The 12533-nt window shown below is 45.6% G+C and overlaps 1 protein-coding gene across 2 annotated transcripts in view; it reads left to right on the top strand.

Annotated features, from left to right (window-relative positions):
* MGAT4B (alpha-1,3-mannosyl-glycoprotein 4-beta-N-acetylglucosaminyltransferase B) overlaps positions 1-12533 on the top strand; it is a 51496-nt gene that overhangs the window by 24927 nt on the left and 14036 nt on the right. For both annotated transcript variants that reach the window (XM_074915897.1, XM_074915898.1), the window contains exons 2-4: positions 10219-10398; positions 11100-11240; positions 12082-12215. In XM_074915897.1, coding sequence (XP_074771998.1) covers positions 10219-10398; positions 11100-11240; positions 12082-12215 — 455 coding nt within the window. The remainder of the gene's footprint in view (positions 1-10218; positions 10399-11099; positions 11241-12081; positions 12216-12533) is intronic.

The raw sequence follows: 12533 nt of genomic DNA on the forward strand, positions 1-12533 counted from the left end.
AGTCACATGCATTGCAAATGAGTTACTCTTTTGGAAAAAGAAGTCAAACCTGACTTGCATTGAAGTTCTCAGCTATTAACATCAGTGGAGCCAGGGACGTCAGCCAGAACTTCTGTGATTTCCTTGATATCCTTCTGACTTAGTACATCACTCTAACTTTTCCATATGTGTTCTCTGATTTATAACACAGCAATACTTTATTTTACTGTTGTAAAATACTTTCATACACTTAGCTGTGCCAAAAGCTTCATATGTTATTGATTAAACAGATTCCCTCTGTTCCAGGATTTTGACTGTTCAGAGTCTGGTGGTAACTTAAGTGGAATGACGAGTGCGATGGTCGATCGTACAGGGAGGTGCGGAAATACAATGTCCCAGCGCTTATTGCTGCTAATCAATAAACTATCCTTCAATTTGCAAAGTGGAACTTGCCTTTTTTCACCCGCCCATGCCGCATCTCTCCTGAGATGGGTTGAGCTCGTCCATCAGCTGCAAAGTGCCAGTGGCTCGTGGTCATTTGTAGGGGGGGGGATGATGATGATGTTGGACTTTAGTAATGTTGGGAGGAGGATTAACAAGACTTTGATTTCGACTCCTTCACAGGCCATTAGTGACAGCTGCTGCTAGAAAAAGGGCGTGATGATTAACACAGTGACCTTTGCAAAGATCGGCTTCCCTTCTTGGAAGGATTCCTTCCCGATGGACTCGCGAGCCATTAGCGCTAGGCACAGAGTGGGATGCGTGGGTGCTTTGGGATTTGGTGGAACCAGGTCTCTGTTTCACTATTAATGTAATTAGGTTGTAATAAAAAGGGGGTTCCTGTTAGACTGTGAGGTATTTGCTCTGCTTCAGGATTTTCTGACTCTTTAAAGCTCAGAGTTGGGCCTTGCCAGCACCCATGGGAACGTGGTCCCGCAGGCTCCAGACATCAGCTGTTTCTTTGGGGTTGTTTCGCTTCATGAGATTTTATTCACTAGCTTTGGTACTTGTTGTGAGAACAAGGTGAAAGGGAAAGAAATCTAGTCTGGAACTTTGCAAGTGGTAAGAGCCAAGCAAATCTGATTTGGGCTTCTACTGCATGTGGTGGTTTGCAATCCAGCACGAAGCTGATGGCCACAAGTGACAAGTAAAACAACCTGTGGCACAGCCAGCACCGAGACCCATATGCCTGGACCTCAATAATATGCAGACAAGGGTGCTGCAGGTTCCTGCAAATGCATTTTCAGTGCAGGAGAGCAACGTGCTTTCCACTGTGAGTCTGTTCCTGCTGCCCTGAGGTGCATCCGAAAGCATTTTCCCTGCCTGTGCTGTGGAAGAACAGTGCATTAGACAAATGCATCTTCTTTTAAACCATGCCCAGCTTTGCTTGGTCAGGACTGACTGTGTGTGCAAGCTCCCAGCTTTTCCCATTCCCCTTTTTCCCCCCTTTCTTTCCACTCCTCGCCCAGGTTTTCCTGTGTGATGTCCTCACTAAAAATCCTGTAGAGCTGCAATTATTTCGAGGTTTAATGACCCATGATTTCTGTAATGCTTTATTTTGTTCACTTTCAGCATGTTTTTATTCCCCAGTCAAATAAAGAGTATTAAAAAACCCACCAAGAACAAAGTCTTCACTTTCCATTTAAGAGAAAAATGCTTCGAAAGCTGTATTCATGCTACACAGGTAAATAATCAGGTTGCTAATGAATTAGTTTCACTTTGAAGACAAAAGCTGCAGTGTTCTTAATTAAGTTGTGAGGAGAGACACAGAATTTTGGGGTCTTTCTCCCAAGAAAGGGGAGAAAGGAGGACGGCCAACCCGGACGAGGCTAGGGCCCACTGGCAGGGCAGGGCTTTACCCACCTTGGTCTCAGCCCCATCTCGTAGTGCCTCTGCACCTTCCAGCTCTTCGATGTTATTTAAATTCCTCTTTTCAGTGTTTTTCCATGGCAGTGAATTCAGAGAAATAATATACTTTCTCTGTGCAATGCATTTCTTTTTATCAGTTTCAAATTAATATTTGATTTGAATGGTTACTTACTCCTATATTTTGAGACAAGGCAAACGGAAGTCTGTGATATATTTTCATTATATCACTCTATTTTATATGCTTTTCATCATGAACCCTATTATTATGCCCATCCTAAAATGAATAATCTCTTTTTTTTTCCTTTCCTCATAGAGCAGGGTTTTTTTTTTCAGGCCTTTGATCATTCTCATCACCCTCTTCTAAAGCCCCTTTTAAGGCTGTAATAACACTCTTTCAGATGAGGTGAAAACTATTCTGGGATTAGGTAGCATCATTTTAATAATGTTATAATCTTCATACTATCATTCCCCATCCCGCTTGCTAAGCAGACTAACATCTTGTTTGCCTCCCTCTCCATCCTCCAGGTTGTTTTTTTTCCTGGATTGCTGCTGCTTGCAGGGCAGCATCAAGACACCCTGATGCTCTGGTCTCCTTCCTAGTTAATATTGTTAATTAAGAACCATGTGAAAAATACCTTGATTCCCCTCCGATCAATTTCCATCTATCAGCTTTGTCGTTAGTGTCTTTTCTCCTGGTCATTTGCTGCTTTTCTGGTTTTGACAAACTTATCTCTGTGTCAGCTCTGTATCTGGCTACTTGACAAATTCATCTCCTTCTCCAGATCCTCGCTATATCTATTAGATGGGGGTTTAATACCAATCTGTATGCTTCCTCTTGATAGTTAACCTTTTGCTATGATGAAAATTCACTGTTTAATTCTGTCTTCTTTCTCTTTAGATCAATGACAGTATTTGCCCTCTTCCCTTCTCCTCCTTAGCTGTTTTGCAGCAAAATGAATTGCCGACTGATTTCTCCATCTCGTTAAATTGCTTGGAGTTGATAAAACTCCAGGAAAAATCAGGACTAGTTTCTTTTGTAGAAGCTGATGGTGCTTTATACCTACCAGGGATTTCCCCACCCACCAGTGCTTTTGTTTGCAGCACAGTAAAACCCAGGGGATTCACAGTGATCTTGGAGCTCTTTGTGTCCTTCCTCGTGATTCACCCACGGAGCTGGGCTGCAGAAAGGGATCTCAAACCTGCTCTGCAGGTGCCTGAGAGTGGTCTGACAGCTTCTGCTGCCTCCTCTGCCCTGATCCAAGGCATTTTAGGTATAGGTAATGAGCATCACGGGTTTTTTTCCTAATTTCTGAGTTTTTACATCCTTGCTTTGGAGCCTGCATCCCTCCTGCAGTTCCCTGGGGAGCTTTTTGGATCTGGGTGCAGGCACCCCTGCAACCTGCTCACTTCTTGGAAGGGGAGTTAAAATGTTCAAGATCTGTGTTGTGGTTCACCACCCCCTTAATGGGAAATCCACTCAATCCCTGAAAACTTACTACTTGGGACTTTAAAAGCAAAAAGAAAGCTTATTTTTGGAAGGATCTGTGTGAATATTGTCTGAACTGGATCTCAAATGCAAACAGTTGCTCCGACTTTGGAATAATAGGACGTGAGGGATATGTATTTTCTTCTCTCCCTCTGAGGATGTATGTGCTGAGACAATATTAAATTCCAGCGAGGAGATGTGAAACAGGAATATGATCAAAACCTACTGCTGCAAAAAGGAGAAATGGTGATTTAAGGGTGCCCATGTTCCCTGGGTAGAGATGGTCAGAGGAGACATGCATTGCATTTCTATCTCATTACGCAGAGCTGTCGAAGGTTGAAATGCTGTTAAATATACCACAGGCTCTTATTAAACGGCTATATTAAAAAACACACACACACCAGATTGCAGCCAGTAGAAGTACTTTCTTTACTTGAGGATCATTTTTTCAGACAGACTGACTTTTAATAAGCCTCTTGTGCCAGCTGATGTGCTAGCTCAGCGTGATGGTGGCGTGGTGGGATGCTCAAACCCAGCAGCTGACTCGGGGCCAGCGCGAGAGCCTCCGGCACTGGGCTGAGCGACTGGGTGGGCGCTGGCTGCCATCACCCACCCGGGCAGACGGTGCCTTTTACTAGGAATGGAGATTGGTTACTGGTTTTTGTAACATGCCATAGACCCTGATGCTGCAGAATGGTGCTGTGTCCCCTCAGGATGGAGCTTGAGCACAGGCTCTAAGTTGAGGCGTAGCGATGGCACCGAGATGTGCGTTGGGGTGGTGGCTTCATCAAAATACATTATTCAGCCCTGATTTAGGACAGCACATGCTGTAGGTAGTGACTGAACTGAAACAAAATGTAAAAAAAGGGCAGCAGAGAGCGTAAGGAACTAAACCCTGGCTGCTATTTTTGATGGCTGCTTTGGCGCTGTAATGGTGACTCTGGGGCTTGTCCTATCAGTGCCAGCACCATCGTAACACAGCCCCTTTGCTTTGAGCTGGGAAACCCACGTGCTGCCCTCTTCTTTCCCTCTTCCCTGCCCTGCCTCCGCACCTACAGCTGTTATTCCAATAATAATGAGCTTTCCAGTGATAGTAAAGACTCTGCTTTCCATGTTACTTTCTGTCTTGGTGTTAACCACAAATTATAACATAATAAAGAAACTTGAGAACTTTCTTTAAAAAAATCTTTTTTTCTTTAAAAAAAGTTAAAAGAAACTTATAATGAAGTGTGTTTTTATAAGCAGAGTCTAGAAAATATCTGTTTTGATTCAGTATCCGTGGGTTTGGGACACAGTGGAGCTGTAAATGTCACCTAATGTTTACTGAATAAAGCATGTGTGTTTGCTGGTGATGGCACTGCTGAAATGCTCCTTCTTTCTGTGGGGATGAATCAGCCCCCAGCAGCGTCGTTGCAACTGCTGGAGCCTTTTGCGAGGTCCACCCTGCCGGATAACGAATGCACCCTGAAATCTGGCCTTGATTCTGTTTGATTTGTGGCTCAGCATGTCTTGGTGCTCGGTTCCTTAAGACAAACCAAGTTCTCACTGGCTCCATATATCCTAAGCTGCCAAAATATTTATGATTTTAAAAGATAAGTCTAAGACTGGAACAATGGTCTGCTGGCTCATGGAAAAGGAGATGATGTATCTCACATCTTGCTCATCTTACAGGAGCATAGTTAGTGTTTCTTTAGATTTGAAGGAAAAGACCTGCTGAATCTTCATCCTTTTGAGGATTCAAATCCGCTCCCTGCTCACTTCTCTCGCCCTGGCTGTGCCCGGCCGCAGCTGCCCAGCCTTGTTTTTTTAGCATCCCCAAATGACTTTTGAGGAGTATTTTGGATGCTGAACTATCCTCTCTTTTCTTTCTGCTACTTAAGACAGTACTTTTACTGTCACAACTTACCTGTAGCTCCACGTGCCCCAGCAGAGTCACTTCCCTGTTGCTTTTTGGGGGGTGCTTTGGGGTTTTGTTTTTCTTGAGTCTCTAAAGATGGTCCCTTCCTTCTACAGCTAAGTAAGCAAAGAGCAGTATTTTGCTTGTAATGGTATAAAATGTTTATTGTAGATTACTGCCAATTCCTGTGTACCTGTGTGTAGTGCCAAACATCTGTGTGCTACACTAGCCATCAGATTTCCAAGTAAAGCAGAACTAACCTTTTTTGCATCTCAGGAGCTGAATTTAATTCACTGATATGTCATGGTAACTCCTTACATCCATTTTAATGGTCTGGTGAAATTCTGTTAGCAAAATACCTAATGAATGTTGCGATTCAATCAGGGCAATCTAGAGTGTAATGTGTGGAGTGGTGCCAGCATTATATAAATCATTAAACATCAAAACATTAAAAAAAAAAAATAAATCCTTGGTCATCATCTAACTCCAAGAAAGAGCTCCTGTAAATGGCTGGGGACAAAGCCAGGCGTGGGCAGTGCAGGCGCCTGGCTGGGATGGGGACGGTGGCGAGCTGGGGTGGGATGGATGGCCAGCCTGGCTCCCCGTGCTTCACTGGTTGCATTTTTGGATAACATTGATGCTGTAGTGTGGGGAGGGGGTTGTTTGTGTGCTCAGGAGTCCCCCTCGACCCTTGCAAGTCCTGGAGGGAGAACGGTTATTTATTAAAGGGACGCTTTAAATAAAACAAAGGGGAATAGTCATTGCAGAGAAATTTTCTATAGGCAGTTTAGTTTTCTGGTCCAACTCCATTTGCGTGGTGAACTAGGAACTGCACTTTTTTTCAGCTCTTTTGGCACTGGGAACTCTTGCAGCAGATGGGTCAAAAGGTGCAGTTGTGCTCTTGAAGCCAAGATTTTATAAAGATAAATGGTTTAGAGGTTTGGGTTTTTTTTTTTTCATTTTTAAACAAAGTCTCTTGAAAGTCTTCCTAATGAGAAGCAAATCCAGCTAGCAAAGACTTTGCATTTGCTTTTGAAAAGATTGAATTGGAGGGAAATCTCTGTCTTTGGCCATGGGTCCACTCTGCTGGGAGAGGTTATCTGTGGAGAACAAAACCAAAAGTAATTGGTCCTGAAATACGGACATGTTTAAAATGCACCACAGGCTCCCTGGGAGGTTGGACTGTGATTTGAAAGACTGATGCAGAATACAGAATTACAACATTCCTGACTGTATGTGTAGAGAGAGAGATATATATATATATATATGGATGACTGTGTGAGATTTCAGAGTGGGGATTGTATTGGTACTGATCTGATTTTGCGCCCATCTGCTGGTTTAGGATCAGATTAGGTATTTTGCTTTCACTCAAAAACTGAAAATGGATTAACAGTGGACGCAGATGTCCCAGCCCTCACCTCTGCTAGCAAGAATGGTTTGCACTTAATAGTCACTTAAATAAGAATGAAGCCACAGAATTCTCCATCACAGAGAAATACTTTTTATTAAATGGATGCTGTCTTGGGTGGAGGAAAGCCTTTGGGAAGGCTGCAAGAGATGAGCTGGGCAGCCCCCGCCCGAGGCTGGTGGGGAGCAGCCCGTGAGCCCGTCCTCTGTGCACCACTGCATCCCGGCTGCCAGGAAGGGAGCCTGGGCACGCCACCCCTGCCTGCTGCTTCACCACCACTTCGTGTCATTGCTCACTAAACCCGGCGCAGGGATCTCAGCTGGAGGCCCCCAGCTAATAAACAAGGCTGGGCAGCTGTGGCCGGGCACAGCCAGGCCGAGAGAAGCGAGCAGGGAGGGGAGTTGTCCGTGGGTGAACGATGCTCAGCCAGATGCTTCCTACAGCCACTGTCCCTCCGCCGCAGGCTGCTCCCCCCTCCAGGGATGCACCCCCAGATCTGCTCGGTGAGTGCCGGGGTGGACAGATGGCGGCCGGCGCGCAGCTGTGCCCAGCGCTGCCTTCCCTGGGCTGGCGAGAGCCGGGGGTGTGAGGCTGCTCCATGCACGCGTGGAGCCTTACAGCCAGCCTGTTTCTAAAGACAGCTCACGAAAGACGGTGGAGTACAAAGATGAGGCAAGGCAAGGTGTGAAGCGTGCTATTTGCAGGGCACTGGGTATGCACAACGTGTGCTGCAAATACTGCAAGTCCCTCTTCAAGCGTTTTTTTGGTCTCCCAGGTCTGTCCTGTAGACTGTCATCTAACACTGACTTACTTTCTTTATTAAACCAGTGTATTTTAAGCCTGAAGCAATGTGTTATCTCTCAAGAAAAAGTAAGCTGAGGTTTTTTTTAATATAGTTATAGCTAGGAGTTTTTGTCCTGAAGTGCTTGAGTCTGGGGATATTTTAAGAGCTCTGCTGTCTTGTGCTGGGAGGGAATACAATAAATATGTAGATAGGGAGTGCTGCCGCTTTGAAAGGTAAGTAAAGGATCTGTGCTGAACTGACACTAGCTGAAAAATTTGTTCAGCCTAATTAGCAGCAATTCACTTCTGTGTTCAACCTTGCTTTTAGAGATGGGAGACATTTCCCCCCCGCCTTATCTCCTGCTGCCCTTCGTGGCTTTTCAGAGCCCTCCCTGGCTGAGCGGTGGAGGGTTTTGGCAGATCTGCATCCATGTGTCATTACAGACTGACGAGTGCAAAATGGCATTACTGGAAATTCATGGGAAACTGTACTCCCATCTTGGGCTTTGTCTCAGACTGTTCAAGCTGTCACCAGAACCGGTCACGATCGATCAGCTTTTAAATTTCATGAAATTTTAATTAAAGAATGGAAAGCCTGCGAAGACATCATAGGACAAGAGCCCTGGAAACAAATACAATTTCACTTCCAACCATTAGCCAGAAAAGCAGCAAATGGTTGACTGCACATCACCATTGCAGTCTAATGAAAAGTACAGCTCTTGGCTTTGGCGGGCGGGTCATTAGTGACTGAATAATCAGTGACATTTCCCTTCTAAATCTGACACAAATGAAGTGCAGTGCTCTGGAAAAAGCCATTAAGTGCAAAGCCTCGCCTTTACTCTGCTCCAGGTACAAGATCTAATGGCAGCCTTTAGCTGTGATTTGGCTTTGTTAGCGTTCACGGGATAGTAACCTCCTGGTATGCCGAGAGCCAAATGCTTCCAGCCTTGCACAAGCACGGGTCCTGCCATCATGTCATGCAAAGCCAGAAAGTGAGATTTGTTCCTTGCTGGTATTCACAGATTCAGCTCATAAAATGTACAGGTAGGAAAACTTACAATCTAGAGCACTGGGAAGCTGGAAGGTTTATTCTTGTGTCTGAGAGGTACCAGCAGGTAGAGGTCTAGCTCATCGTGGTGTCAATTTAAAGCCTGACATCCTCCTGTGAATTCCCATGGCAGCTCCCAAAGCTGGGTGTGTTAACCTGTTTTTCTGCTAGTTTTAAAATGTTTTCTCGATGGGAGTGGAGAGCAAGCGGCACTGCACAGGAAAAAGGAAGGACTGATCTTGTTTATGTCTATCCCTCAACTTTCTCTGAATAACGTGTTGTCAGATGGACGGAGTAATCAAATGGGTGTAACTTCCTCTGCTCCCTCCACATGTGCCAGTGGCTTTGAAAATAATGCTGAAAGGTTAATAGGAGCCAGACTGCCTTGGGGAGGTCCCTCATGTTGAAGCAGTGAGTCTTTAAGAAGGTTTTCTTGGGATAAGAGACCCCATGGGGAAAACTTTTCCTTAGCAAAAGCAGTCCTGGGAGCTGGACTGGGAAGCACTGTTGTCTTGGAAACTCTGTGCTTTGGAGCTGGGTATGTCTGATCTTCAAAATTCCTTTTTCTTTATGGACCCCAAAATAGAAGTTGTCGATGCAGTCAGTGCATCTGTGTTAGGAAGTTCCAGTTCAGTATTTTTGGTCACTGACTCTCCTGGTCGTGTTTGGGCTAAGGGTCTACTCTTGAGTGGATAAATCTGGTTTGGGTGTAGTCCTGTGAGTTATAGCCTTAACTGAAAACACATGAGTGATTACAGATAAAAGTGTATTTTTAATGAATAGTTTCATTAATAATGGGGTAAAAAACAGCCTGGGAAAGTTCATTAATGGCTAACCAATTCCACTCCTAGCTATTGTATAGTTAGTTCTGACTGAAGGCTCTCAATAGTTTTATTGCTTAAAAAGGGCACGGTGATGATATTTCAAAATAAAAAGCTTTATTACCTTATCAAAAGTTTCTTTTTTATATATTGCATTTATAATGCATCCTTAAGGTGTGTATCCAAACACTTGCATTTATATAAGCATCCATGCTTATATATTCTTTATCCTGTGGTGTTTTGGAGAGGTTAGATTCCCCAAATCCCTTTGGCCATTAGAATTTGGGAGACTCTTCCAGGAGAAGGCCTTCGAGATGCTGTCTGGGGTTTCTCTGAAATTACCCACTTGAACACCCTTTGACATGTGCTCTCAAAACTTTCCTTTGTGTGCCACAAGGAAACCAAAGCAAGGAGCAAGGCGATTGAAAATGTTGATATTCTTTGGGTTTGTCATGGCTTTAACAGGCCATCAGCACCAGAGCTTTCAGTTCTTTTTTACTTGACTCGGATTCCCTGCTGCTCATTCCAGTGATCACACACCTAAACTTCTGGAGCTAGAGGCAGATGCAGAATATTGCTTGTAAAATTAATGCCAGCAGCTGACTCTCCTTTTCCAAGTCTATAGCAAAGAAGAGCTGCCATGCAACTTATTTTTTGCTGTGTGCTTTGGTCACAGAGAACCAGGTCATATTTCTGTATGACCTGGAAACCCAAATTAAAGAGAAAAATGGGAGTAGCTTTTTGGTTGTAGTTCTGCAACTTAAACTCCAGCCCTCTCACCGATGGGTGCGTGCTGGACCACAGCTCCCTAAATCCATGTTTTAAGGATTGTGGAGGTAAGAGTGGTTATGCATGATGGGCATGGCTTTTGCGACTTGAAATCCTTCATTGCGCAGAGGAGAAAGGTTCTCCCTCTTCCATCTGCAGGTGACGTTGTGGACATCTACCAGCGGGAGTTTCTTGCCCTCCGGGACCGACTGCACGCAGCCGAGCAGGAGAGCCTGAAGCGCTCGAAGGAGCTCAACCTGGTCCTGGAGGAGATCAAGAGAGCAATCTCGGAGAAGCAGGCCCTGCGGGATATAAACCGGACCTGGAGCAGCTTATCTGGTGAATAAACAGAGAAGTTGAGGATCTCGGGCTGTTTTGAAGCAGTTGCTAATGAGGAGGTAGAGAGGCGTGCGTGTGTGTGCGTGTGTGCAGGGCTGCGGACAGGACGTGCTCTTCTCTCCCCCGGCGCAAGCAAATTGTAGAGTTCAGAGGGACTTGGGAACTCTTAAATTCCTGTTTAATTAGAGGTGCATCTGCATCATTAAACAATGAGATTTGCCTCTGCTGAGGCTATTTGCCAATTTGCTTGCTTACAAGTTTGTGTTTTTTTTCTTGCAAGTCATACATGCCTTTTCCTATGGCTGTATTGAATCCATATGGAAAATGGGTATCCGAAGAGAGGGGGGGGAGGAAGGAGTTAGGCTGGCTGAGCATCCCCTGCCAATTTATTTGTTCATTTTGTTGGGGTTTTTTTTAAGTTTCTCAGTTGAAGAAAATTGGATCTCTACAAAAAGATCCGATTTGACCTTCATTTGATCTTCATTCTCCCTGCTCCTTCCCAAATATTTTGGGACTTCTTTAAGGCCCTCATGGCTCCTGCTGAACTTTAATTGGGTTTGTCGTAGCATGTTAAAGGTTGGCCTGATTTTTTATAACCCAGCAGTAGTCTCAGGTGGCCAGGCTGCTCTAAAAAGGCTTTTCGCCTTGCAGTCTCTTCGTATCTACCATGCCCTCCAATTGATTCCCTTTTCCTTTTTAAGACGAAACCAAGTTAAAACTCTGGAATATCACCAACAAGAATGTGCTGCACCTTCCCACCATCTTCCATCATTTGCCACATTTGCTGTCAAAGGAGAACAGTCTGCAGCCAGCCGTGCATGTGGGACAGGGGCGCACTGGAGGTAAATGGGAATTAGTGCTGCTTCTGGTGCTCTTCCTCACTTTGGTGCCTGTCCCTCCCCTTTCCTCCGGGCCTGGCTGTGGTATGCATATGAACAGGGCTGGAGGAACGGCTTCATGCCTCATGCAAGCTTCCTTGGTGTTGTGACACGTGGGTGGGTAAGCCATGTCACGTCTGCAAGTCTATGGGGGAGTGCTGTCTGTGCTGTTGACTGGCACTAAAATGTTCTTGATGCTTCTGCCAGATGTTTTTTGCTGCTTTCCATCTCCAGAGTGCTCTAGACTTTGCCTGGAAGGTGGTCAGGTGAAAGCATAGTTTTCAGGGCACTTCATGGAGACTCTAACCCATTTTAGGAGACAAATCTCATCTGGAATAGACTTTGGTTACTAGCCGATTCCCCCCCTGCTCCCAGATCCCAACCCAAAGCCAAAGACCTAACCTGACCCTCCTAAACTGAGATGTTTTGGGCCATTGGAACAGTCTGGAGAACAATTGTGGTCTTGAAGTTGCTGTTCACAGGCTGAAAAGGCCCTTAGGAGGAGGAGGAGAGGGTTTGGGTGTTTCCTTGGACATGAGTCTTTCAGGGCGACAGGAAAGAGCCCATCTGACTGCCATGGGTGCCCTGCCAGCCTAGCGCACTGGGGTGCTGCTGGTTGGTACTGGGCTGGGGGACAGGAGGATGGGAACCCTATGTAGCCCAGGAACCTGCCAACCAGCTGGTCACTTCTGGCTTTTAATGACGGAGTGTGGCACCGAGCAGGTGAACCATGAGGCGGTTGTGGGAGTGAAGTGACTTGTCCCAGCACACCCCCTCTCTAAAATCTCTCTGTGGCCCTGGGCAGTGTCCGTCGTGATGGGAATCCCCAGCGTGAAGCGGGAGGTACATTCCTACCTCACCGACACCCTCAACTCCCTCATCTCAGAGCTCACTCAGCAGGAGAAGGAGGACTCCGTCATCGTCGTCCTCATCGCTGAGGTAAGACAGAGCTTTGCCTGTTTACACCATTTCCCTGGCCCCCATCCCATCTCACTCTCTGCCAAAATCGGTGCCACAGGACAGCTGCTCATCTGGAGGCCAACTCTGCCACTTGCTAAGGCAGATAAGCCCAGCCTTGGGCTGCTATCCAACCAGGATCATCATAGAATCATAGAATCATTGAGGTTGGAAAAGACCTTTAAGATCATCAGGTCTGACTGTAAACCTAACACTGCCAAGTCCACCACTAAACATGTCCCTAACTCTTTTAAATAACTCCAGGGGTGGTGACTCAACCACTTCCCTGGGCAGCCTGTT

Source organism: Athene noctua, chromosome 12 (assembly GCF_965140245.1).
Source record: "Athene noctua chromosome 12, bAthNoc1.hap1.1, whole genome shotgun sequence".
NCBI classification, from domain to species: Eukaryota; Metazoa; Chordata; class Aves; order Strigiformes; family Strigidae; genus Athene; species Athene noctua.